This window comes from Scyliorhinus canicula, chromosome 21 (genome assembly GCF_902713615.1).
Source record: "Scyliorhinus canicula chromosome 21, sScyCan1.1, whole genome shotgun sequence".
Classification (NCBI taxonomy): Eukaryota; Metazoa; Chordata; class Chondrichthyes; order Carcharhiniformes; family Scyliorhinidae; genus Scyliorhinus; species Scyliorhinus canicula.
The window spans coordinates 7,274,553-7,301,342 of NC_052166.1; the positions used below are offsets into that span (position 1 = coordinate 7,274,553).

Consider the following 26,790-nt stretch of genomic DNA (forward strand, 5'->3'; position numbering starts at 1 on the left):
AACTACACAGTGAGGCCACGTTTAGAATACGGTGTGACAATTTGTTCCCCCCACTCAAGGAAAGATATATTATCATTGGAGGCAGTACAGAGGAGGTTTACTGGGATGACTCCAGGTCGGGAGGGATTGCCACACGAGGGAAGATTATGGTTGGCTCTGTACTCCTTGGAGACCACAGGAACGAGAGGCACAGCAATTGAAACATGTAAGATTCTGAGGGGGGGGGGGGGTAAATGTTGGCAGGATATTGCCACTCATTGGGAGAGCGTAGGACCAGTGTGTGGGCTCGCAGAATAAGGGGGGGGGGGGCTCTTTAAGATGGATTTGAGGTGGGCAGCATGGTGGCGCAGTGGGTAGCACTGCAGCCTCACGGCGCTGAGGTCCCAGGTTCGATCCCGGCTCGGGGTCACTGTCCGTGTGGAGTTTGCACATTCTCCCCGTGTCTGCGTGGGTTTAGCCCCCACAACCCAAAGATGGGCAGGGGAGGTGGATTGGCCGTGCTAAATTGCCCCTTAATTGGAAAAAGTGAACTGGGTACTCTAAACAAAAAAAAAGATGGATTTGAGGAACAATTTCTTCATTAGAAGAGTGGCGAATCTTCGGTATCCTATTTTATTCCTTATAAATTTAGAGTACCCAATTATTTTTTCCAATTAAGGGGCAATTTAGCATGGCCAATCTGCCTCCTGCACATTTGTGGCTTGTGGGGGCGAAACCCACGCAGACACGGGGAGAATGTGCAAACTCCCCAGGGCCGGGATTCGAACCCGGGTCCTCAGCGCCGTAGGCAACAAGGCTAACCACTGTGCCACCGTGGTGCCCTTAATCTTCGGTGTCCTTGACGTCAGGAGGCCGAGTCCTTGAACGTTTCCCAGGCTGAGATCAGTAGGGATATGAAGGATTGAGGAGGTCAGTCAGGAAAGTGGACGGACCGGGCTATGATCTTATTAAATTCCGGAGGAGTTGCAAAGGGCTGAATGGCCTCCTCTTGCTCCCATTTCGGATGGTCTATGTGGAGAGGGCGGTGGGTGGGGATTGGTGGATCGTTGTGGCATTGCCGGGCAGTTCGGGGGCGCCGGTGGGGGAGGCGGCCTTTAGCGCCAGCGGAACATCAGCCGCCTGGCAGAAAAGGCAGTGAGCGAGTCCCAGTTGTGCCAAGAGAGGAAGAGAAGGACAAAAACGATGATGGTGCTGAGGGTCCTCATCCGGGTTTTGATGAAGGGGAGGATGAGGGCGGAGATGGTGGACATCAGCATGAGGAGGACGGCGAAGATGATGAGGAGCAGGTTCATTGACTTGCCGAGCAGCTGGCGGGTGTTGACGTGGTCCAGGAGCTCCCCCTGCTGTTGCTGCTGCTCCAGTCGCATCAGCTTGCTCTGGAAGTTCTCCAACACCTCCTGAAGGACAAACAGAGCGGGCATTAACGCAGAGCGTGAGGGCAGCAAAGAGATTATTACTGGCTGAATGTTGCTCCAGTGCCCACAGGGTGGGGGGGGGGGGGGGGGGGGGGGGGAGTGGTGTAGACCGCTGTTGGCCTCCATCTTAAGGAACTTTCAATGAAGTGGTTAACGTGCAGGTTCAGTCGGCAGTTAAGAAGGCAAATGCAATGTTAGCATTCACGTCAAGAGGGCTAGAATACAAGACCTGGGATGTACTTCTGAGGCTGTATAAGGCTCTGCTCAGACCCCGTTTGGAGTATTGTGAGCAGTTTTGGACCCCGTATCTAAGGAAGGATGTGCTGACCTTGGAAAGGGTCCAGAGGAGGTTCACAAGAATGATCCCTGGAATGAAGAACTTGTTGTATGAGGAATGTTTGAGGACTCTGGGTCTGTACTCGTTGGAGTTCAGAAGGATGAGGGAGGATCTTATTGAAACTTACAGGATACTGCGAGGCCTGGATAGAGTGAACATGGAGAGGGTGTTTCCACTTGTAGGAAAAACTAGAACCAGAGGACACCATCTCAGACTAAAGGGACGATTCTTTAAAACAGAGATGAGGAGGAATTTCTTCAGCCAGAGGGTGGTGAATCTGTGGAACTCTTTGCTGCAGAAGGCTGTGGAGGTCAATTCACTGAGTGTCTTCAAGACAGAGATAGATAGGTTCTTGATTAATATGGGGACAGGGGTTATGGGGAGAAGGCAGGAGAATGGGGATGAGAAAATATCAGCCATGATTGAATGGCGGAGCAGACTTGATGGGCCAAGTGGCCTAATTCTGCTCCTATGTCTTTTGGTCTGAGTGAAACCCAGAGTTTTCAACTTCATAAGGTCCCTATATTCTTTGACAGCTGAAAGACAACAAATATCTTTTTATCCCTACAACTTTTGTTGCACGAGCCTAATTGCCCCCTTCAGAAGGTTGTGGGTGAGCCGTACTGTCGGAGAGTCAGTTCTGAGGGAGTGCCACACTGTCGGAGGGTCAGTACTGATGGAGCGCCGCGCTGTCGGAGGGTCAGTGCTGAGGGAGCGCCGCTCTGTCGGAGGGTCAGTACTGAGGGAGTGCCGCACTGTCGGAGGGTCAGTGCTGAGGGAGCGCCGCACTGTCGGTGTCAGTACTGAGGGAACGCCGCACTGTCGGAGGGTCAGTACTGAGGGAGTGCCGCACTGTCGGAGGGTCAGTACTGAGGGAGCGCCGCTCTGTCGGAGGGTCAGTACTGAGGGAGTGCCGCACTATCGGAGGGTCAGCGCTGAGGGAGCGCCGCACTGTCGGAGGGTCAGTGCTGAGGGAGCTCCGCACAGTCGGAAGGTCAGTGCTCAGGGAGCGCCGCACTATCGGAGGGTCAGCGCTGAGGGAGCGCCGCACTGTCGGAGAGTCAGCGCTGAGGGAGTGCCGCACTGTCGGAGGGTCACTGTCGGAGGGTCAGCGCTGAGGGAGCGCCGCACTATCGGAGGGTTAGAGCTGAGGGAGCGCCGCACTGTCGGGGGGGTCAGTGCTGAGGGAGCTCCGCACTGCCGGAGGGTCAGCGCTGAGGGAGCGCCGCACTGTCGGAGGGTCAGTGCTGAGGGAGCGCTGCACTGTCGGAGGGTCAGTGCTGAGGGAGCGCCGCACTGTCGGAGGGTCAGTGCTGAGGGAGCGCCGCACTGTCGGAGGGTCAGTGCTGAGGGAGCGCCGCACTGTCGGAGGGTCAGTGCTGGGGGAGCGCCGCACTGTCGGAGGGGCAGTGCTGAGGGAGCGCCGCACAGTTAAAGCATGGCTGCTGCTGGTTGGGTAACATTTATTGCCCATCCATAATTGCCCCTTATGGGCGGCACGGTAGCACAGTGGTTAGCACTGTTGCTTCATACTGCGAGGGTCCCAGGTTCGATTCCCGGCTTGGGTCTACGGTTTCCACCCACAAGTCCCAAAAAAACGTAATTTGGACGTTCTGAATTCCCCCTCTGCGTACCCGAACAGGCGCCGGAATGTGGCGGGGCGGGGCATGGAGGGAAACTTGCAGGCGGTGGGTATTACCCACAATTCTCTGTGGTTCTCGGGGGTAGAGGTGGTGGGTTTGGGCGGCGCTTGTCGAAGGGGCCTTGGCGAGTGGCTGCTGTGCATCTTGTAGACGGTACACACGGCTGCCGCTGTGCGTCGGAGGGAGTAGGTGTTGAAAGTGGCGGATGGGGTACAATCGATCGAGTTGGCAATGCAGCCTCGCTATTTGATGGTGGGGGGGGGGGGGGTGGAGGGCAGAGAGAGAACGTGGGAAACAACAGGACACTGTCATCAGTAGGGGGAAAGTTCTGGAAAGATCTTCGGGATTCAGCCCTCGGCGAATATGATTGGGCGGCGCCATAGATCTTTGTAAGGGACATAGAAACCCGCCAGAATCCACAGAAACCCTATGCAGGAGGCCGTTCGGCCCATTGAGTCCTCACCCACCCTCAGAAAGAACACCTTACCGGGGCCCTCTCTCCGCCCAATCCCAGGAACCCCACGTCTGCACGTCTTTGGACTGTGGGAGGAAACCGGAGCACCCGGGGGAAACCCACGCAGACACGGGGAGAACGTGCAGACTCCGCACAGACAGTGACCCAGCGGGGAATTGAACCCGGGACCCTGGTGCTGTGAGGCAGCGGTGCTAACCACTGTGGCACCCCGACATGTTTGACAGGTTAGTGTTTTTGAGGATGTAACCAGCAGGGTGGATGTCAGGGTGTAAGTCAATTCTCAGTGTGTCTCTAGACCTCTAAAAAAAAAAGATGGTGGCTGGAACCATGCCCACTTCCCAGCCTCTGATTCCCCCTCCTGACCAATCGGGGCTCGCACATACTGACCCAGATGTCTCTGCTACTCTCGTACGACTGATAGGCGATCTTCTCCTCCAGGCTGGCCAGCTCGCTCTTCAGGTTTAGCACCTCGTTCTGGTGAAGGTCAATCAGGTCGTTCAGTTGGGCCTGCAACTGGTTCAATCTTAAAGGCGGAAAACAGTCAATCACCTCGGGCACGGGACACTCGGAAGGCTGCCGTCAGGGAATAATGATAACAGTCTTTATTGTCACAATGATGTTACTGTGAAAATCCTCCCGGTCACATGACAATCTGGGCAGCCGAGCGCTCCCTGTGAGGCCCGACTTTCAGGACTCTGTTCGAGGGCCCTGTCGGCCATTTTGGAGGCCCCATGTTGCGCCCACACACCTCGCTGCAGCCCCTCCATGTTCCTCAGCTCCCTCTCACGTTCCCTATAACTCAATGACTCGGAAGACCTCCGTCCGAGATGGTGAGCTCGGAGTGGGGTGAGGGACGATTGAGTCGGGTTAGCCGTCACGTCCTCTGGTGTTGGTGAGTTAAGAGACGGGCTTCTTTATCTTGGACATGGCAAGGGTAAGAAGAGTGTGTGTGTGTGTGTGTGTGTGGTGGCGGTAGGGGGTGTCCGTCTGGCTGTTCATAGTCATGTGACCACTGGCACAAGCAACTTGCGTTCCGCGCAATTGAGACACCAGATCATCACATGGTACCAGGAGTAATTTGAGTTTTGAAAAGCTGAAAAAGATGCAGGTACGACCAGAGGAAGACCGAATGTGTCAACCTGCTGTCAGCTGCCACAAGTACACACTCACACTGTCTCACACTCACACTCTCATACTCACTTACACTCTCTCACACTCACACTAACCCACACTCTCACTTTCTCACTCACACATACTCTCTCACACTCTCTCACACTCACACTAACCCACACTCACTCACTTTCTCACACTCACTCACTCACATTCACACACTCTCTCTCACTCACACTCACTCACACAATTGCATGCTCACACACTCATACACACACACTCCCACAGACTCACATTTACCCTCACGCACACACACTCCAACACACACCCACAGACTCACACTTACCCTCACGCACACACACCCACAGACTCACTTACCCTCACACGCACACTCGCACTGATCCAGACTCGCACTCACACACACACAACTCATTCACACACATCCACACTGACCCACATAGACTCACCAGACTCAAGCACACACACACACACTGACACACACACTCACTCATTCACTCACATACTTACCTTCACACATTCTTACTCACACACACCCATAAAGAATCACACACACACACATGCACTGATACAGACCCGCACTAACACACGCACCCACATATACAAGCTTACATTGACTCACACTCACACATGGTCACACACATACTGACAGACTCGCAGGCACAGACTCACAAACGCTCACTCATATTCTCCCTCACACACAGAGACTCGCACTCACACACATATGTTGATACAGACTCAAACTCACACACATGCTGGTGCAGACTCGGGCTCGCACACGGACTCACAGACTCACAGTCTTGCACTCACACACTCACACGCGCTCACACATGTGGTGATAGGCACATATGCATAACTGTATATAATTGTACCAATGTATATAACTGTACATTACAGTCCCAATGTATAAAGCTGATTATCAATACATGTCGTGACAGTTATGGCTTCCTACCAGTAGATGGAGTCAGAAACACATGGAGCTCAGGTGATTGACGAGACATAGGTAGGATGGACAACAGGACAGTCACATCTCACTGTAGCTCTACAGTAACAGATTTAATTGTCTGTACATAGGTTTGTTGGTTACCTGTTCACGTGTTTAATAATAAAGACTTGTCAGAGCTAAACACACATGTTCTATGCGTGTCTTCATGATCAGGGGAGCCTTAGACCACAACACCACAGACTTGCACAAACACTCACACAGACAGGTACTCGCATAGAATCACACAGAATTGACAGTAGAAGGAGGCCATTCGGCCCATCGAATCTGCACCCACCCTCTGAAAGGGTACCTAGGTTCAGGCCCCCACCCTATCCCCTTAACCCAGTGGCCCCCACCTAACTTAACCTTTTGGACACTAAGGGGCAATTGATCATGGCCAATCCGCCAATCGACTGTGGGTGGAAACCGGAGCACCCGGAGGAAACCCACGCAGACACGGGAAGAACGTGCAGACTCCACACAGTCACCCGAGGCTGGAATTCAACCCGGGTCCCTGGAGCTATGAGGCAGCAGTGCTAACCACTGTGCCACCCTTACAGACCACACTCACATACACTGACCACTCTGCCCACATAGACTCACACTCACATGCCCGCTCACACAGACTCAGACACACACTCACAAACTCATGCACACACATGCTCACCCAGACTTACACTCACGCAGACTCATACCTACATTCACACACTCACACACACAGACTTCCACTCTCACACACACTTTCTTGCGCACTCACACACACAGACTCACATTCACAGACGCACACACACGCACTCGCAAACATGTTCACACTCACACACTCGAACAAAGTCACACCTCACACACTTACACAGACTTGCACACACACAGACTCACATTCACAGACGCACACACACACACTCGCAAACATGTTCACACTCACACACTCGAACAAAGTCACACCTCACACACACTTACACAGACTTGCACACACACACACACAACTGTCACAGCGAGGCAAACACACACACGCATGCTCACACTCACGCACATATAGGTGCACACCCATACACATTTACTCATTCACACACACGCATTTGCTCACTCACATACACACTCATGCAGACTCTCAGTCACACACAAACATACTCACACACTCAAACGCACACAACTTGTGCGCGCACAAACGTGCACACACGTTCACTCGCAGAGTCACACCCATACTTGCGCACTCTCACTGACACGCGCTCACTCACACACATCGACACTTGCGCACACTCTCTCACGCGCACTCCCACACGCCCCCTCACACACACTGACACGCTCACACCGTGACAAGCGGGCCAGGAGCTGGAGTGTTGCTGGGAGCTGATGCGAAGCAGGAAATTCCTTGAGGAGAGGCGGAAGAAGAGGCGGGAAGGCGGAAGAAGAGGCGGGAAGGGGGGAGAAGAGGCGGGAAGGGGGGAGAAGAGGCGGGAAGGGGGGAGAAGAGGCGGGAAGGGGGGAGAAGAGGCGGGAAGGGGGGAGAAGAGGCGGGAAGGGGGGGAGAAGAGGCGGGAAGGGGGAGAAGAGGCGGGAAGGGGGAGAAGAGGCGGGAGGGGAGGAGGAGAGAGGCGGGAGGGGAGGAGGAGAGAGGCGGGAGGGGAGGAGGAGAGAGGCGGGAGGGGGGAGAAGAGGCGGGAAGGGGGAGAAGAGGCGGGAAGGGGGAGAAGAGGCGGGAGGGGAGGAGGAGAGAGGCGGGAGGGGAGGAGGAGAGAGGCGGGAGGGGAGGAGGAGAGAGGCGGGAGGGGAGGAGGAGAGAGGCGGGAGGGGAGGAGGAGAGAGGCGGGAGGGGAGGAGGAGAGAGGCGGGAGGGGAGGAGGAGAGAGGCGGGAGGGGAGGAGAGAGGAGGGGAGGAGAGAGGAGGGGAGGAGAGAGGAGGGGAGGCGGGCGGGAGGAGGAGGAAGGGGCGGGAGGAGGAGGAGGAAGGGGCGGAGGAGAGGAGGGGCGGAGGAGAGGAGGGGCGGGAGGAGGAAGGGGAGGAGGAGGAGGGGAGGCGGGACAACACCTGACACACACACACCTGTATTTCTCCTCGTGCAGCGACTCCTCGAAGGCTGCGTAATGCTGATTATATTGTTCCGCGATGCTCTTGAAGTTGAGCTCCAGGTTGATTTGTGTCTCCTTAATCTCGGCCAGTTCCTCCAGCATGGGCAGGTAGCCCATGGCGTGCCTGTCCAGCGAGTTGGCCCTGGACGACTTGGCGTTGAAGCCGAGTCCCAGCAGGTCCTGGAAGTCCTCGGAGAAGCTGGTGATGACCGAGTACTCGTCGTCGGGCAGGGGCAGGCGGTCGATGTCGGGGAAGGGGTTTTGGTGGAGCCTGTGGGGCGCCAGCAGGTCGGAGTCGGACTGGCCCAGCGGGTTGTAGCTGGCCTCGCTCAGGTGCGAGGAGTCCGGCTGGGGGCGGTCGTGGCTGCCGTCCATGGCCAGCAGCGAGGGGTCGCTTTCCCGCATCAGGCTGGTGTCCCGCTCCAGCTGCTTCTGCCGGGACACGTAGTTCTCCAGCCGGCGCTGCAGCTGCGAGACCACCGAGGACAGGTACTGGTTCTTCCGCTCGAAGGCTTCCTTCAGCCGGAACGCCTGCGCCCGGTCGGTGTGGGAGACCAGGTGCAGGTACTCCGAGGTGTTGGCGTTGCGGTGGCCCTGCCGGACCCGGATCTCCTCGCTGATCTTCAGCACCTTCTGCTGCAGCAGGGCCTGCTCGGCCTTCAGCCCCTCCAGCAGGGCCACGTCCGCGCGGTGCTCGGGCGGCGCATCGTCCGGGCTGAGGGGGAGCGGGATGGGCGAGGGCGCCCTCGCCACCTCCGACTGCTCGGCCTGGAAGACAGGGGGAAAAAAAAGAGTTGAGAGGGGGGGACAAGCTTACGCCTGCCATTCAGCCCCTCTTCCCTCAAGACTGCCGCCCCTTTCAGCCCCCTAAAGGCTGCCCCTCCATTTACCCCCCTCAAGGCAGCCCCTCCATTCCCCCCCTCTCAAGGCAGCCCCTCCATTCCCCACCTCAAGGCAGCCCCTCCATTCCCCCTCAAGGCAGCCCCTCCATTCCCCCCCCTCAAGGCAGCCCCTCCATTCACCCCCCTCAAGGCAACCCCTCCATTCCCCCCCTCTCAAGGCAGCCCCTCCATTCACCCCCCTCAAGGCAACCCCTCCATTCCCCCCCTCTCAAGGCAGCCCCTCCATTCACCCCCCTCTCAAGGCAGCCCCTCCATTCCCCCCCTCTCAAGGCAGCCCCTCCATTCCCCCCCCCTCAAGGCAGCCCCTCCATTCCCCCCCTCTCAAGGCAGCCCCTCCATTCCCCCCCTCTCAAGGCAGCCCCTCCATTCCCCCCCTCTCAAGGCAGCCCCTCCATTCACCCCCCTCAAGGCAACCCCTCCATTCCCCCCTCTCAAGGCAGCTCCTCCATTCCCCCTCAAGGCAGCCCCTCCATTCCCCCCCATCTCAAGGCAGCCCCTCCATTCCCCCCCCTCTCAAGGCAGCCCCTCCATTCCCCACCTCAAGGCAGCCCCTCCATTCACCTCCCTCAAGGCAACCCCTCCATTCCCCCCTCTCAAGGCAGCCCCTCCATTCCCCACCTCAAGGCAGCCCCTCCATTCCTCCTCAAGGCAGCCCCTCCATTCCCCCCCAAGGCTGCTCCTCAATTCACCCTCCTCAAGGCAGGCTGACTGGTTGGCTCCAGAAGTTATTCCTCGTTACTGAATCCTACCGCTCACAGATGCAGCAACAAAACAGCTGGGAAGTGGCTAGTTTGGCTGTTTGTTTTGGTCAGGCTCGAGGGGCTGAATGGCCTCCCTTTCAAAAAAAAAAGCAATTCCTTTTAATGGGGATGTTGCTCATTTGTAATCGCCCCCCCCCCCCCCCCCGATCTGAGCATCTTTTGCTAGGCCCATTTCCGAGGGGCAGTTAAGAGCCAACCACGTTGCTGTGTGTGTGTTGGATCTGGAGTCACATGTAATCCCGGCCGGGATAAGGACGGCAGATTTCCCTCCCCTGTTAGTCAAACATATGGATGTTTTTTTACGACAATCGATGATCGTTTCATGGTTCACATGACTGAAACTAACTTTCTAATTCCAGATTTTTATCAATTGAATTCACATTCCACCGTGGCAATTTTTTCAGCAACACCTAACCTGCACATCTTTGGACTGTGAAAGGAAACCGGAGCACCCGGAGGGAACCCCCGCCGAGACGCAGTTCACAGTTGGCCAAACACTGATTTGCCCCAGCCGGCCCGTGCTTGTAAAACCCAAAACATTGCAACCAACATGAGGTGCGATTCCGCGATCGGTCAGCTCTCGCTGGATCAATCCCGACTGCATTAAGAACGGCGCTGACAACCAATTTGAGAATTCCAGGCGTACTCGCAGTGTGGCCTACTTCTGCGTGCAGGCAGTGACGTGTATTCACAGGCAGGGCCCTGCCCTTTGCAGATGGAAGGAGCATGTCCACGCATTGCGCCTCTTCAAAGCAAAAAGTCTGCGGGGGACGAGGGAGGGAGGAGGAGGGGGGGGGGGGGGTTTGTGGGGCAGCCATTAGCTGATTCATTCCCCATGATCACATCAGAGTCGGTCGGCTTGGCTTACCGTGGAACAAAAGCTTTGGCAGTTATCTGTACCCTGATGCTTTCTCTGTGGCAACACCTCAACCAATCAGTGTCCACTTTGCTTGGCCAATCAGCACTCTCTCCCCATGCAGTATAAATGGCTGTTTCCTTTACCAATTTGAGCACGTTCAAACTGCGTGTGGCAAAAATATATTCGGTATTTGTTTTCAGCCTGGGGCAGGGAGGGGCCGTGGAGGAGGGGAGCGCCTCATAGGTCACATTCCGCCAAGCAAGCGTTGAGCATGGGAGATGGACGTGTATTTGGTCTCGACGGCCAGGGGTAAACCATGGAAACCACGCTCGCTTCCTGCGTTGGGAGAAACTGTCTGTAAACAGGAAGCTGCCAACCCAGACATCGATGCTGCTGTGTTTTTGGCAGCCTCTTCCTGTTCCCTCACCGAGGACAGAGGAACATAGAAACATTGAAAATAGGAGCAAGAGGGAGGCCATTTGGCCCTTTGAGCCTTCTCCTCCATTCATGGTTGACCATCCAACTCAATACCCTGATCCTGCTGTTCCCTCCCTATCCTTTGATCCCCTCCACCCTATCTAACTGCTTCTTGAAAACGTACCAGGCTGGATTCTCTGATTTCCGGGTTATGTTCACAGGATCCGTGGCGTTTTACATTAAAATATTTGGCGCCGCCCCAGCACCGATCCTCCGCCCGGTGAGGGGCGATAGGCTATAGCAGCCGCACCACGTAAAACGCCCGGGTCCACGACAGAAGCGGCCGTATCGGTGGCCGCGCGTGCACACGGCGGGGACCTGCAGCGGTTGTACCGTACAACATGGCGCCGGCCGTACGCGGACCTGACTTACCAGATTGTGCCTCCCCCCCTCGCCACGCCATCCCCCGCAAACCCCCCACCCCAGCCCTCGCCGAAGCCCACCCCCTCCTGGCCAGCACGGCACCCACCCGAATGTGCGGCCGCCACTCCGGGTACCGACTGCTGAAACCACTGGCGCGATTCTCCCAACGGGTGACTAAGTGCCGACGCCGGAGTGAAACCCGGAGTGTTTCACTCCGGCGTTGGAGGCCGCTCCGCGCCCCCTATTCTCCCCCCCCCCCCCCGGGGGGGGGGTGGGGGGGGGGGGCTAGGAGCGGCAGCGCGTGAATCCCGAGCGCTCGGCCTTGGTGCATAGCGGCTTGATCTTATGGGGCGGCGGAGGGAAAAGAGTGCGTCCTTTATAGACGCCGGCCCGACGATCGGTGGGCACTGATCGCGAGCCAGACATCTGCTGAGCACGGCCGTGGTGCTCGATCCTCCCTCCGCCCCCCACAGGCCCCACACTCACCGGTCGCGCGCTGTTCACGCCGGCAGCCACCAGGTGTGGTTGGCGCCGGAGTGAACCGGTCGGGTTCGGCAGGCCGCTCGGCTCATCCGGGCCGGAGAATCGTCGCTCGGCGTGGGAAATGGCGAGCGGCGATTCTCCGAGCGGCCTGTCGAAAAACACGTTACGCCATTTTGGGGGGGGGGGGGTGGGAGAATCGCAGGGGGGTGCCAGGGCGGCGTGGCGTGATGCGCCCGGCCCTCCCGCGATTCTCCCACCCGGCGTGGGGTGACTCCCCCGCGTGTTCCTCCCATCGGTGCGGAGCATCGGGGGAGGGCCTTCATGTCACATCCTGAGGCCGAGCAATGGCCTGTGGCGGGCTCCTTGACGCCGCCGTTTTGGAGGGGGCGGAGCATCGAAAAACAAGTACCTCCCCCGAGTCCATCGAAAACAGGGACTCCCCGCCCAATTGCCGATGATGTAATCGGTGTCAGTAATTGGAGAATCCAGCCCACAATGTTTTGGCCTCAACTACTTCCTGTGGTAACGAATTCCACAGGCCGAGCACTCTCTGGGTGAAGAAATTTCTCCTCATCTCTGTCCGAAATGGTCTACCCCGTATCCTCAGACTGTCACCCCCACCATCAGGAACATCCTTCCTGTTAGAAGTTTATAGGTTTCTATGTGGTTTCCCCCTCATTCTTCTGAACTCATCAATCTCTCCTCATAAGCAAGGCCCCGCCATCCCAGATATCAGTCTGGTAAACCTTCACTTCCCCACGAACAAGAACATCCTTCCTCAGATAAGGAAAGCAAAACTGTGAACAATATTCCAGATGTGGCCTCATAGAGTTTATCGTAGAATTTACAGTGCAGAAGGAGGCCATTCGGCCCATCGAGTCTGGACCGGCTCTTGGAAAGAGCACCCTACCCGAGGTCACCACCTCCACCCTATCCCCATAACCCAGTAACCCCACCCAACACTAAGGGCAATTTTGGTCACTAAGGGCAATTTATCATGGCCAATCCACCTAACCTGCACATCTTTGGACTGTGGACTACACAATCCCGGTCTCCGTATCGCTCGGTTAGACCACACTGGGAGCACCGTGCACCGTCCCGGTCTCCGTATCGCTTGGTTAGACCACATTGTGAGCACCGTGCACAGTACCGGTCTCCTTATCGCTCAGTTAGACCACACTGGGAGCATTGTGCACAGTTCTGATCTCCATATCGCTACGTTGGACCACACTAGGAACACTGCACTGTCCCAGTCTCCGTATCGCTTGGTTAGCCCACACTGGGAACACTGTGCACAGTTCTGGTCTCCGTATCGCTTGGTTAGACCACACTGGGAGCTCCGTGCACAGTTCTGGTCTCTGAATCGCTTGGTTAGACCACACTGGGAACAGTGTACGTAGTTCTGGTCTCCAAATCGCTTGGTTAGATCACACTGGGAACACTGTGAACAGTTCTGGTTTCCGTATCGCTCAGTTAGATCACACTTGCCCTGTACACAAGAAACAGGACAAATTCAACCCAACCAATTACTGCCCCATCAGTCTACTCTCCATCATCAGCACAGTGATGGAAGGAGTCATCAGCAGTGCTATCAAGCGGCACTTACTCAGCAATAACCTACTCACGGGCGCACCGTTTGGGTTCCCCCAGGGTCACTCAGCTCCTGACCTCATTACAGCCTTGGTCCAAACCTGGACAAACGAGCTGAACCCCAGAGGTGAGGCGAGAGTGACTGCCCTTTGACATCAAGGCAGCGTTTGACCGAGTGTGGCATCAAGGGGCCCTCGCTAAACTGGAGTCAGTGGGAATCAGGGGGGAAACTCTCCGCTGGTTGGAGCCATTCGTGGCACAAAGGAAGATGGTTGTGGTGGTTGGAGGTCAATCATCTCAGTGCCGAGGCATCACTGCCGGAGTTCCCCAGGGAAGTTTTAATAAAGACAAGTAAACAAAAGCAGACGTTTATTTGCAAGAACTACTATTTACATGAGGACTGGTTATACCTCACCGGGTCCTCTGTGTCAGTCTGTAGAAGAAAGTGAAAGGGGGCCAGGATTACATAGAACATAGAACAGTACAGCACAGAACAGGCCCTTCGGCCCTCAATGTTGTGCCGAGCCATGATCACCCTACTCAAACCCACGTATCCACCCTATACCCGGAACCCAACAACCCCCCCTTAACCTTACTTTTATTAGGACACTACGGGCAATTTAGCATGGCCAATCCACCTAACCCGCACATCTTTGGACTGTGGGAGGAAACCGGAGCACCCGGAGGAAACCCACGCACACAGGGGGAGGACGTGCAGACTCCACACAGACAGTGACCCAGCCGGGAATCGAACCTGGGACCCTGGAGCTGTGAAGCATTTATGCTAACCACTATGCTACCGTGCTGTCGGCAAGTTCAGAACAAACTGGCTGTAAAATTGATCCATCCTAAGGAGGAACCAAGTTCCGTAGTGTCATGGGGCGCGGCGGCCATCTTGACTGCTTGAACCTTGTTGGCGACTGGGTCATCCCGGCTGACCCGCTAGCCTAGATACACTATCCCCTTAGCATCATTCCAGCTCAGGCAGGCGGGCACCGTCTTCCAAAAACATCTGCAATGCCGCTTCAGAGTGTCACAGGTGCTGAGTCTCGGTGGGCCCTGTGATCGTCGAGATGGGCGGGCAACGTGCGGGGGAACCTCGTAATACGCCTTCCGTTACGCATTGAAACGCGGCACGGGCTAAGGGCACGGCGAACGTGATCCGGCTGCGCTCGTGCAACCCTTTCGGAGTATTGATGGTGAAATATTTTCTCGAAGCCGTGTCCAATTGACGCTGTAAATCAGCGTCGCTCAGATCTAACTTGGCAAAGGTAGAATCGCCTGTCAGTGCGAGGGAGAGATCTTCAATTTGTGGCCGAGGTTATCGGCCTGAACGTGAAGCTTCATCGACGGTTAACTTGTAATTGCTGCAAAGGTGGTCAACCGATCAGCTGCAGAGTCGGTGAATCAAACCGGCCGGATTTTACTGAGTCTCTCCGATCGCTGTAGTTTGGCCTCAACGTCACCGACAACCGCATAGGGACTGGTCAGGCACAGAACTAACGGGGCTGGGCCCACCAATTCACTTGGAGTTTCCCCACCATTCCATTAATTCTCCCCAGGCCAGACCTGTAAATGTCGGGAAACTATTGCAGTACCATGTATAAGGCCCCCCCCCCCCTTACTCGTCTCCACCTGGAGGACACATCGCCAGATGATCCACAGATCCCCAATGTGGGGAAGGCACAGGGCCTGATGCCCGTCGACCACCCAGTATAACCACATCGTGAGGCAGGCGGTCGTCTCTGCCAGCGACACTTGATTCACCCCATGTCATAGATATCATAGAATTTACAGTGCAGAAGGAGGTCATTCGGCCCGTCGAGTCTGCACCGGCTCTTGGAAAGGGCACCCTACCCAAGGTCAGCACCTCCACCCTATCCCCATAACCCAGTAACCCCACCCAACACTAAGGGCAATTTTGGACACTTAAGGGCAGTTTATCACGGCCAATCCACCTAACCTGCACATCTTTGGACTGTGGGAGGAAACCGGAGCACCCGGAGGAAACCCACGCAGACACGGGGAGGATGTGCAGACTCCGCACAGGCAGTGACCCAAGCCGGAATCGAACCTGAGACCCTGGAGCTTTGAAGCGATTGTGCTATCCACCGTGCTACCGTGGATTTTGTGTCTGTTGTCCCGCACAGGGATAGGTATAGGGCCGACCGGGGGCGCAGCCGCATCATTCAGCTGCATTTCCCATTCACCTCCAGCTTCTTCGGGGTCGTCCACATGTCGGGTCCCAGCGCCGGGGCCGCCCCTACCTCACCCCGGCCGGCCAGGGCATTACCCTTCAAGCAGCTGACAGCCTTGCCAAGCCTGATGTCCAGAGGGGGTGGAGTTGGAATTCAGGGACGGTGTGTGGCGCGGTCCAGCACCTTCAGATCCAGGGCCTGTAGCATTGGGGCGGACCTCTCTAGTTACAGATGGACGCCAAGGGGGTGCAGTGCCTGACATCATTCACCCCCCAGTCTCTCGAGTTCCTGGACCACCCCCACCCCCGTGCGGCACGCTCCTGTGAAAGAGAAATTTGCAAAGCCTGCTGGAATATTAGGGAACTCTCACCTAGAAGCTTCTTTTGGATTTCAGTATTGTTAATACCGCAAACCAGGCGATCGTGGAGCTTGTCTGCCAGCACAGTGCCGGATTTGCAACAATCGGCAATTTTCCGCAGACGGAAAACCCTTCTGACCTTTCCGCCATATTGAACCTGTATCTTTGCACAATGATGGGCGGAGTCGGGTTAAAATGGTGTCCCACCAACGCAATAAGATGGTCGAATGCCAGCGTATCCGGTGCCGACGGAAACCTAATGATTCCAAACATGTGAACCCCACAGGCCAACAATAGGATCATAGTGAAGCACCTAAAGCTGTACCTCAGTCCAAGTTATGGAGAGGTGGCTCAGTCGGCAGAGTTGAACATCGACAGTTCCAGTTTAACCCTCGTCGCCAGTTTAATGAAGCCAAGGGGAGTCCGACGAGTAAACAGCCAAGTTGTTTATTTATAAGAACAGCTATTTAAATGGGGCCCGGTTATACCTCACTGGGTCCTCTCTCTGCGGCCGATGGTTCCTGATTGGCCGATCATTTGTACAGCATGGTTATCGGTCCCGTAGTTAGTGGGGGAGCTCGCATTCCTCGAGCCACAAGGACAAAATAATCCACCCAGCACCATGTGTCCTGTGCAGGTTATTACAGTAGTGTCCTAGACCCAACCATCTTCAGCTGCTTCATCAATGACCTCCCTTCCACTGCAATAGTGGACGTGGAAGCTTTGGAACGGGTGCAGAGGAGATTTACCAGGATGTTGCCTGGTATGGAGGGAAAATCTTATGAGGAAAGGCTGATGGACTTGAGGTTGTTTTCGTTAGAGAGAAGAAGGTTAAGAGGTGACTTAATAGAGGCATACAAAATGATCAGAGGGTTAGATAGGGTGGACAGCGAGAGCCTTCTCCCGCGGATGGAGGTGGCTAGCACGAGGGGACATAGCCTTAAATTGAGGGGTAATAGATATAGGACAGAGGTCAGAGGTAGGTTTTTTACGCAAAGAGTGGTGAGGCCGTGGAATGCCCTACCTGCAACAGGCCGACATTGAGGGCATTTAAAAATTTATTGGATAAGCATATGGATGATAAGGGCATAGTGTAGGTTAGATGGCCGTTAGTTTTTTTTTCCCATGTCGGTGCAACATCGAGGGCCGAAGGGCCTGTACTGCGCTGTATCGTTCTATGTTCTATAAGGTCAGACGTGGAGATGTTTGGGGATTACTGCACAATGTTCAGCACCATTTGCGACTCCTCAGATAATGAAGCAGTCCGTGTCCAAATGCAGCAAGACCTGGACAATATCCAGGCTCGGGCTGACAAGTGGCAAGTTACATTCGCACCGCACACGTGCCAGGCAATGGCCATCTCCTACAACAGGATCTAACCACCACCCCTTGATATTCAATAGCATTAACATGGCTGAATTAACCACTATTAACAATCTGGAGGTTACCATTGATCAGAAACTGAACTGGGTTCAGCCATATTAATACTATGGATACCAGAGCAGGTCAAAGACTAGGAATCCTATAGTGAGTAACTCACCCCTTGACCCCCCCCCCCCCCCCCCCCCCAGGCCAAACCAGCAACACCCACATCCCATAAATGAAGAAAAAAAACTGGGAGCACTGTGCACAGTTCTGGTCTCCATATCTCTCGGTTAAACCACATTTGGAGCACTGTGTACAGTTCTGGTCTCCATATCTCTCTGTTAGACCACATTTAGAGCACTGTGCGCAGTTCTGGTCTCCATATCTCTCGGTTAAACCACATTTGGAGCACTGTGCACAGTTCTGGTCTTCATATCTCTCTGTTAGACCACATTTGGAGCACTGCACAGTTCTGGTCTCCATATCTCTCTGTTAGACCACATTTGGAGCACTGTGCACAGTTCTGGTCTTCATATCTCTCTGTTAGACCACATTTGGAGCACTGCACAGTTCTGGTCTCCATATCTCTCAGTTAGACCACATTTGGAGCACTGTGCACAGTTCTGGTCTCCATATCTCTCTGTTAGACCACATTTGGAGCACTGTGCACAGTTCTGGTCTCCATATCTCTCTGTTAGACCACATTTGGAGCACTGCACAGTTCTGGTCTCCATATCTCTCGGTTAAACCACATTTGGAGCACTGTGCACAGTTCTGGTCTCCATATCTCTCTGTTAGACCACATTTGGAGCACTGTGTACAGTTCTGGTCTCCATATCTCTCTGTTAGACCACATTTGGAGCACTGCACAGTTCTGGTCTCCATATCTCTCAGTTAGACCACATTTGGAGCACTCTGCACAGTTCTGGTCTCCATATCTCTCAGTTAGACCACATTTGGAGCACTGCACAGTTCTGGTCTCCATATCTCTCAGACTACATTTGGAGCACTCTGCACAGTTCTGGTCTCCATATCTCTCGGTTAGACCACATTTGGAGCACTGTGCACAGTTCTGGTCTCCATATCCCTCAGTAAGACCCCACTTCGAGCACCCTGCCTGGACTGGGGGGAACTTGTAACTTTCAGGAAAGGTTCAACCAGCTGGGTCCCTTCTCTCTTAGAAAACAGGCAGCGGAAGGGCGACCTGATGGAGGTCTTTAAAATGGTGAACGGTAGAGAGGTCGGCACGTACCTGGAGGCTGCAGCGTCTTTTCCTCAGGCTGAAGCGGTGGACCATAACGCCAACCCTGGTGCGCAAGTGGAGGTGGGGGGGGGGGGGGGAACGGGATGGCTAGTTAGCCCGTGGTTCGGTGAGGAAAGACTCTTGCGTGTGCGCAGTAGGGGGGTAGGGGGGGGGGGTGCGGGTGTGCGGTCTCCCGCTGCTGATTCGGGATGTGCCCCTCACAGCGCCAGCCAGTCCAGACCGATGGGGAAGTTGGCCAATTCTGATGTGCTCTGGATCGCTGAGTGAGGTAGTTTCACCTCCTGTGGTGCTGTTGCTCTGTGTGGAAATGGGAGTGGCTCTGTGTCTGTATAACTGCTGTGGTTCGGATTCCACTGCGCTATGATATCTCTGCGCCGCATTTGCAAGTCTTTAAAGATGTGGTTTGCAAGCAACAGGAAAACAGTAGCGTCCCTGGACGCCCCTCCCTGGCTGAAGGGGTGTCTCTGCATTCTTATAGCCCCCGATTTGTGTTTACCTGGCACGTTTAATCCGGTTCAGTGTCCCCGAGGGGTGCAATTTGGACCAAATTTAATAGCCGTGTGAGGCGATGTGAGGGACAGGCGATCAAAGCTCGGTCAAAGTGGTCAGATTTTACACAGCACCTCAAAGAAGAGAGACAGAGAGAGGGAGGAACAGAGAGAGGAACAGAGAGAGAGAGAGAGAGACAGACAGGAGAGAGACAAACAGTGAGTGAGAGAGAGAGAGGAACAGAGAGAGAAAGACAGAGAGAGGGACAGAAAGAGAGGAACAGAGTGAAAAAGAGACAGAAGGAGAGAGAGAGACAGAGAGAGAGAGAGGAACAGAGAGAGAAAGAGACAGAGAGAGGGACAGAGAGAGACAGAGAGTGAGACAGACAGAGACACAATGAGACAGACAGAGAGACAGCGATAGAGACAGAGGGGGAGACAGAGATGTGGTGTACTTTGTGATTCTGTTATCAGGATGGATGTTGTCGTGTTCACAAAGACCACACAAGCTAAGTTCATTAACAAAGCTAACTTTAATTTACGCTACTTATTAAAACTCAACCACTTCCTCCGATAGTAAAGAATAACCTAGTAATCTACAATCTATGACACTAGTCTCTACACTCTAACTATAACTGTACTCTGCACTTAGAACATAAGAACTAGGAGCAGGAGTAGGCCATCTGGCCCCTCGAGCCTGCTCCGCCATTCAATGAGATCATGGTTGATCTTTTGTGGACTCAGCTCCACTTTCCGGCCCGAACACCATAACCTAGTGAATCTCCTCTGCACACCCTCCAGTGCCAGTATGTCCTTTCTCAGGTAAGGAGACCAAAACTGAACACAATACTCCAGGTGTGGCCTCATTAACACCTTCTACAATTGCAGCATAACCTCCCTAGTCTTAAACTCCATCCCTCCAGCAATGAAGGATAAAACTCCATTTGCCTTCTTAATCACCTGTTGCACCTGTAAACTAACTATTTGCGACTCGTGCACTAGCACACCCAGGTCTCCCTGCACAGCAGCATGTTTCAATATTTTATCATTTAAATAATAATCTCTTTTGCTGTTATTCCTACCAAAATGGATAACCTCACATTTATCAACATTGTATTCCATCTGCCAGACCCTAGCCTATTCACTTAATCTATCCAAATCCCTCTGCAGACTTCCGGTATCCTCTGCACTTTTTGCTTTACCACTCATCTTAGTGTCATCTGCAAACTTGGACACATTGCCCTTGGTCCCCAACTCCAAATCATCTATGTAAATTGTGAACAATTGTGGGCCCAACACTGATCGCTGAGGGACACCACTAGCTACTGATTGCCAACCAGAGAAACACCCATTAATCCCCACTCTTTGCTTTCTATTAATTAACCAATCCTCTATCCATGCTACTACTTTACCCTTAATGCCATGCATCTTTATCTCATGCACTCTCGAGACCTCTCTCAGCACTCTCCCGGAAGCCTGAGAGTCAATGCTTTATATAGTTCTGCATCTAGCTCCATCTAGTGGCAATTATAATATTACATTAACCCTTTATATTCTAGACATTCTACATAATGTCACATCCCCCTTTCTTTGAAAAAACTGTTTGAAATGCTTTCAAACATAACCTGCACAATGTCATGTCAAATATCATAATTACAATTACAGAATGACAGGTAACATTGTTTGCAGGTTTAGATGATTCGGTTGTTTCCTTGTCCTTTTACATCTTCTTAATACACTTGAATTGTCCTTTGTCTGTTCATTAGTTCGATTAGTTTGATCGAACTAATTTCGGCTGCAAAGAGACATTGATAGGATGCAGAGCTGGGCCAAGAAATGGCAGATGGAGTTTAACCCTGATAAGCGCGAGGTGATTCATTTTGGGAGAAAAAAATTGAATGCGGATTACAGGGTCGATGGCAGGCTTCTGAGGAATGTGGAGGAACAGAGAGATCTTGGGGTTCATGCCCACAGATCTCTGAAGGCTGCCGCTCAAGTGGATAGAGCCGTGTAGAAAGCTTATAGTGTGTTAGTGTTTATTAACAGGGGGCTTGAGTTTCAGAGCTGTGGGGTTATGCTGCAACTGTACAGGACCCTGGTGAGACCACATTTGGAGTATTGTGCGCAGTTCTGGTCATCTTACTATAGGAAGGATGTGGAAGCATTGGAAAGGGTGCAAAGGAGATTTACCAGGATGCTGCCTGGGTTGGAGGGTAGGTCTTATGAGGAAAGGTTGAGGGAGCTAAGGCTTTTCTCTTTGGAGCAGAGGAGGATAAGGGGCGACTAAATAGAGGTTTATAGGATGATGTGGGGGATAGATAGAGTGGACGTTCAGAGACTATTTCCTCGGGTGGATGTAGCTGTTACAAGGGGGCATAACTATAAGGTTCAGGGTGAGAGATATAGGAGGGACACCCGATGTAGGTTCTTTACTCAGAGAGTGGTTAGGGTGTGGAATGGACTGCCTGCTGTGATAGTGGAGTCGGACACTTTAAGAACCTTCAAGCGGTTATTGGATAAGCACATGGAGCACCCCAGAATGACATGGAGTGGGATAGCTTGATCTTGGTTTCGGACAATGCTCGGCACAACATCGAGGGCCGAAGGGCCTGTTCTGTGCTGTACTGTTCTATGTTCTATGATTTGACACTAAAGCTATCGGAAAGTCAATATTGCAAAACATTGGGCGGGGTTCTGTGTTGCCTGGCGGCGATATCGGAATTGGCGATCAGTTGGAGAATCCACTCTGGCGGCCAGATTGGGGCCGGCGGTGATTTGACGCCGGTCCATCATGCTCCTCCCACTCGGAGGTGGCGGAATCATGCCACCCGCCGCAACGCTGTGGCCACATCATCGGCAGGCCCTCCCCCGATGGGCCATGTTCCTGACTGCGCCTGACGTGTGCTCCCAGCGATCGGGAACCCGGTGTAGAGGCTGCCGACAGTGTCCAGCGCTCCCACACTCGGCCGGGATCCGTGCCGCTGGCCGGGGGAACTTCCGTGAAGGGCTGGGGCGTGTGGTGGGGGGGTGGCCAGGGGGTTTCCAGGGGTGGGCAGTGGGGTCGCGATGGCAGTTAGGGTCCGCGCACGGCCGACGCCATGTTGTATGGCACGGCCGACGCTGCAGGTCGTCGCCGTGCACATGCGCGGCCAGCGCCCCGGCCATTCCCCGGCCGCTTTCGGCACAGGCACCAGGAGTTTGACCCGGGCTAGCCCAGCACCGCTCCTGGAATCGGTGATTGTTTGGTATTGATTTTGGTGTCGTAAAACGCCTGCAAATTCTCCGTTTGACTGGCACTTAGCGTGGGAGGGAGAATCCAACCCACAGTGTCCGGTTGTGTTATAGTTGGTTCTGGAACATGCACGGGATTCTTGACTTTTAACAAAGATCGTCGATTCCTGTGAAACATCAGTCCAGATGCAGTTTGTACTAGGCCGGTGCTGTGCTGAGACCTGATGCTGGGCCTTACTCACAGAGAAGCCTGAGGCTGCATAGGGCCGCAGCTTCGAGAGGGCCGAGAATTGGAAGATATGCTGGACCTCAATCACAGGCTTCAACGTAGTGGTGAAGGGCGAACTCTGCTCCACCCCCGGAAGTTTGAACTCACGTTCCCAGGATGTCAGAAACCCCGTGACCCACATCTGCTGGTGAGGCCTAGGGTACACGTGAGCCTACTGTCTGGGAACGGTTCCTTGCGAAATCGCCCTAGCTCAGTGCTCGCAAGTTTTGCTTCTGAATCGCCTTGAGACCTGCCCTTGACCACTCCCGGACAACTCAATGCTGCAATGTTATGGGGACGATAAAGCCAGGCTCCACCTTCACTCTCAGTGGTACAGGGGGTGGGGATGGAACGGAGCTTCCATTTGCAAAATCGCTATTCGACGAAGAGCAGGCTTCAACTGTTCAAAGCTCCGGTTAGGCCACATCGGGAGTCACGGTTCGCATCCCTGGACCCCCACACCTCAGAAAGGGATATATTTACTTTGGAGAGAGGGACTCAGTGTGGAATATTCTGGGCCTCACACCACAGGAAGGGTCATATTGACCCCGAAGAGAGGAGTTCAGTGTAGAATGTTCCAGATCTCACACTGCAAGAAGGGAAATATTGACCCCGGAGAGAGGAGTTCAGTGTAGAATATTCCGGAATAATCCCTAGTCTCTGAAGGGTTAAATGACGAGGAGGAGGCGATTAAACCCAAACTCGGGTTTGCATTTCCCTGCAATTTAGAAGGTTCAGGGGGCAACTTGATGGACGTTTTGGAGATATTCGGTCACTTCATAGATTACATAGATTACATAGAATTTACAGTGCAGAAGGAGGCCATTCGGCCCATTGAGTCTGCACCGGCTCTTGGAAAGAGCACCCTACCCCCTATCCAAGGTCAACACCTCCACCCTATCCCCATTACCCAGTAACCCCACCCAACTCTAAGGGCAATTTTGGATACTAAGGGCAATTTATCGGCCAATCCACCTAACCTGCACATCTTTGGACTGTGGGAGGAAACTGGAGCACCCGGAGGAAACCCACGCACACACGGGGAGGATGTGCAGACCCCGCACAGACAGTGACCCAAGCCGGAATCGAACCTGGGACCCTGGAGCTGTGAAGCGATTGTGCTAACCACAATGCTACCGTTCTGCCCCAGGTTATCTTGAGAGAGATGAACTATTTCTCGCTGGTTTGGGGGAGGGGGGTGGAGTCTGGGACGAGGGGAGTGGGGGTGGGTGGGGGGGGTCCGAGATAGAATCGAAAGACGAGATGTTTGCGGATTGAAATTTGCAAACGCGCCAACACACAATGGGTGGACGTGCCAGAAGCCTCTCTACCCTCGGAGGAAGAGGAACTGTGTCCGCTCCCTCTGCGGCCTGTTGCCTGCTATCTCCCCGAGTCTCCAGCGAAGATCACGACCCAACCAAAGGCTTAAACTTGAGAAAGAAACCAACTGGAAGACATCCACCTGAATCAAAGATCCTTTATCATTTTATTTTATCCGTATTTCTTTCTCTCTACCACCCTTTTCTTTCTGTATTGTTTGTGTCGAGAGTGGGGGGTGGTTGGAAACAGATAGGCAGTTGTATTTTCTTGCCAACTTAATTATAATTACTGTTAATAATAAAAGTTTGCATATAAAATAATAAAAGGGTGGCCCGGTGCCACAGTGGTTAGCACCGCTGCCTTACAGCGCCAGGGTCCCAGGTTCGATTCCCTGCCGGGTCACTGTCTGTGTGGAGTCTGCACGTTCTCCCTGTGTCTGCGTGGGTTTCATCCGGATGCTCCGGTTTCTTCCCACAGTCCAAAAATGTGCCGGTTAGGTGGATTGGCCGTGATAAATTGCCCCTTAGTGTCCAAAGATGTGCAGGTTAGGTAGGATTGCGGGATAACAGGGATGTGGCGGGGGAGTAAGCTTAAGTGGGGTGCTCTTTTAGAGGGCAGGTACAGACTCGATGGGCCAAATGGCCTCCTTCTGCACTGTAGGGATTCTATGGCTACTTGTGTTTAGATTTCACAAATCAGGGGCGGGATTCTCCCCGAACCGGCGGGGAGGGGGGGTCCCAGCGGGGCGGGGGGTCCCGGGAGGGCGGGGGGTCCCAGGAGGGGCGGGGGGGTCCCGGGGGGGCAGGGGGTCCCAGCGGGATGGAGCGGCGTGAACCACTCTGGCGTCGCGCCGCCCTAAGGTGCGGATTTCTCCGTACCTTTAAGGACCAAGCCCTAACCTTGAGGGGCTAGGCCCGCGCCGGACTGATTGGCGCCACGCCAGCCGGGGCCGAAAGGACTTCGCCGGTCGGTAGAAGTCCGCGAATGCGCAGGGGAGGGGGTCACCTCCGCGTCCGCCATCGTGAGGGCTACGGTCAACGTGGAAGGAAAAGAGTGCCCCCACGGCACAGGCCCGCCCGCCAATCGGTGGGCCCCGATCCCGGGCCAGGCCACCGTGCGGGCACCCCCCAGGGCCAGATCGCCCCGCGACCACCCCCAGGACCCCGGAGCCCACCCGCGCTGCCAGTCCCGCCGGTAAGGGAGGTGTTTTGATTCCCGCCGGCGGGACTGGCATGACAGCAGCGGGATTTCGGCCCATTGCGGGCCGGAGAATCGCTGGGGGGGCGACAGGCACGCCGCGATTCCCGCCCCCGCCGAATCTCTGGTGCCGGAGACTTCGGGAGACGGCGGGGGCGGGATTCACGCCGCCCCCCGGCGATTCTCCAACCCGGCGGGGGGGGGGGGGGGGTCAGAGAATCCAGCCCCTGGTGTTTGTGGTCAAATTAATCCACCAAATTCACGGACATTAATATAAAATCTAATTTCACCTGAGTTGTAACTCCTGGTGAAGTGGGGCTGGAATTGACTGTGCATTCACCCAGGCTGTCGTGACATAGTTTGGTGGCTTGGTCCTGGGATATTTGCCACGGTCGACGCTGACAACTTGGGGTATCAGGAAGTAGCACCAGGTTTGTAACAGCCTAACAGGATGCCCCTAGAAGCTACTCAGATCTTTCTTCAGGTGGAAGGTCTGCCTTTGGTTTATCTACAGGGTTTTCGCAAAGGCAAGTTACCTGAATTGGAGGCGGCACAATAGCACAGCGGTTAGCACTGTTGCTTCACAGCGCCAGGGTCCCAGGTTCGATTCCCGGCTTGGGCCACTGTGTCTGCGGAGTCTGCACGTTCTCCCCGCGTCTGCGCGGGTTTCCTCCACCTCCACCTCCGAAAGACGTGCTGATAGGTGAATTGGGCATTCTGAATCCTCGGGAAGGGTCCATGACTCTCGTGAACGAGTTGGTGTGGGGAAAACCATCAGGAGGGAATCCAGTTGCATTTCGAGCATGAGGGGTAGATTTGACAAAACGGAGTTGTGGGATAAAAGGAGGAAGAGGGAGATCGAAATGAGGAAACTTTCATGTGGCAATGGAAAGATTGGCAAGGGGGAGGGGGGGGGGGTGGGGGAAGGAGACGGAGAGAGAGAACGTCAATTTAAAAGGTAGGCGTTAAAAGACCGTTGAGGAAAGAGTTACCCTTTGCAGTCCAAATCAATCGATTGGAATTCATCAGCCAATGCCATGCGATGCACTATCCATTACCACAAAGACGAGAGTAGTGGAATAATCGAGGCTTTATTGAGCAAAGATGTGGTGCCTCCTGTAGCTGGAACCAGAATGGCTGCAGCTCGGTGAGTACACACATTTATACACCGCCTACTGGGCGGAGCCAGCAGGCAGGGATTTACCCATGTACCTCTGCTATACGTGTCTTACCGTAATACATATTGTATTGTGACTACCACACCATCCTTACCTTTTCCTTCTTTAAGCCTCTCATCCTGGAGAAGGTGCTGGAGATGGTGAATCGGCGAGGGTATTCCATCCGCATTTTACGTTTACTTTTGACTTCATCAGCATCTGTCTCGATCTCTACATAGTTGATGTTGCTAGTATTGGAGCTGAGCTCCAGGGGTGGCGTGAGAATGGCCTTGCTGCCGACGTGGCTGACGAACTCGAGCGGATGAAAGGGCTGGAGGCTGTCGAGTTCTGTCCAAGAGGCGCCCTCCGGCCTGTGGTTGGTGCCGGCCTGGCTGGGCAGCGTCGAGACCAGCCCGGCCCGGTTCTCCGGTGCCACATCGGTCAGCATCTTCTTGGACA

The 26,790-nt window shown here is 54.4% G+C and overlaps 1 protein-coding gene across 1 annotated transcript; it reads right to left on the bottom strand.

The window, feature by feature from the left end:
- Nucleotides 1-741: 741 nt before the first annotated feature.
- Nucleotides 742-26,549, bottom strand: LOC119955938 (transmembrane and coiled-coil domains protein 1-like). Its single transcript, XM_038782597.1, has 4 exons — nucleotides 26,447-26,549; nucleotides 8,025-8,818; nucleotides 4,258-4,393; nucleotides 742-1,397 (listed from the first exon to the last, which is right to left on the bottom strand). Exons 1-4 carry the CDS (start codon nucleotides 26,519-26,521, stop codon nucleotides 1,095-1,097), a joined length of 1,308 nt encoding a protein of 435 aa, XP_038638525.1. The 5' UTR covers nucleotides 26,522-26,549; the 3' UTR covers nucleotides 742-1,094.
- Nucleotides 26,550-26,790: the final 241 nt, after the last annotated feature.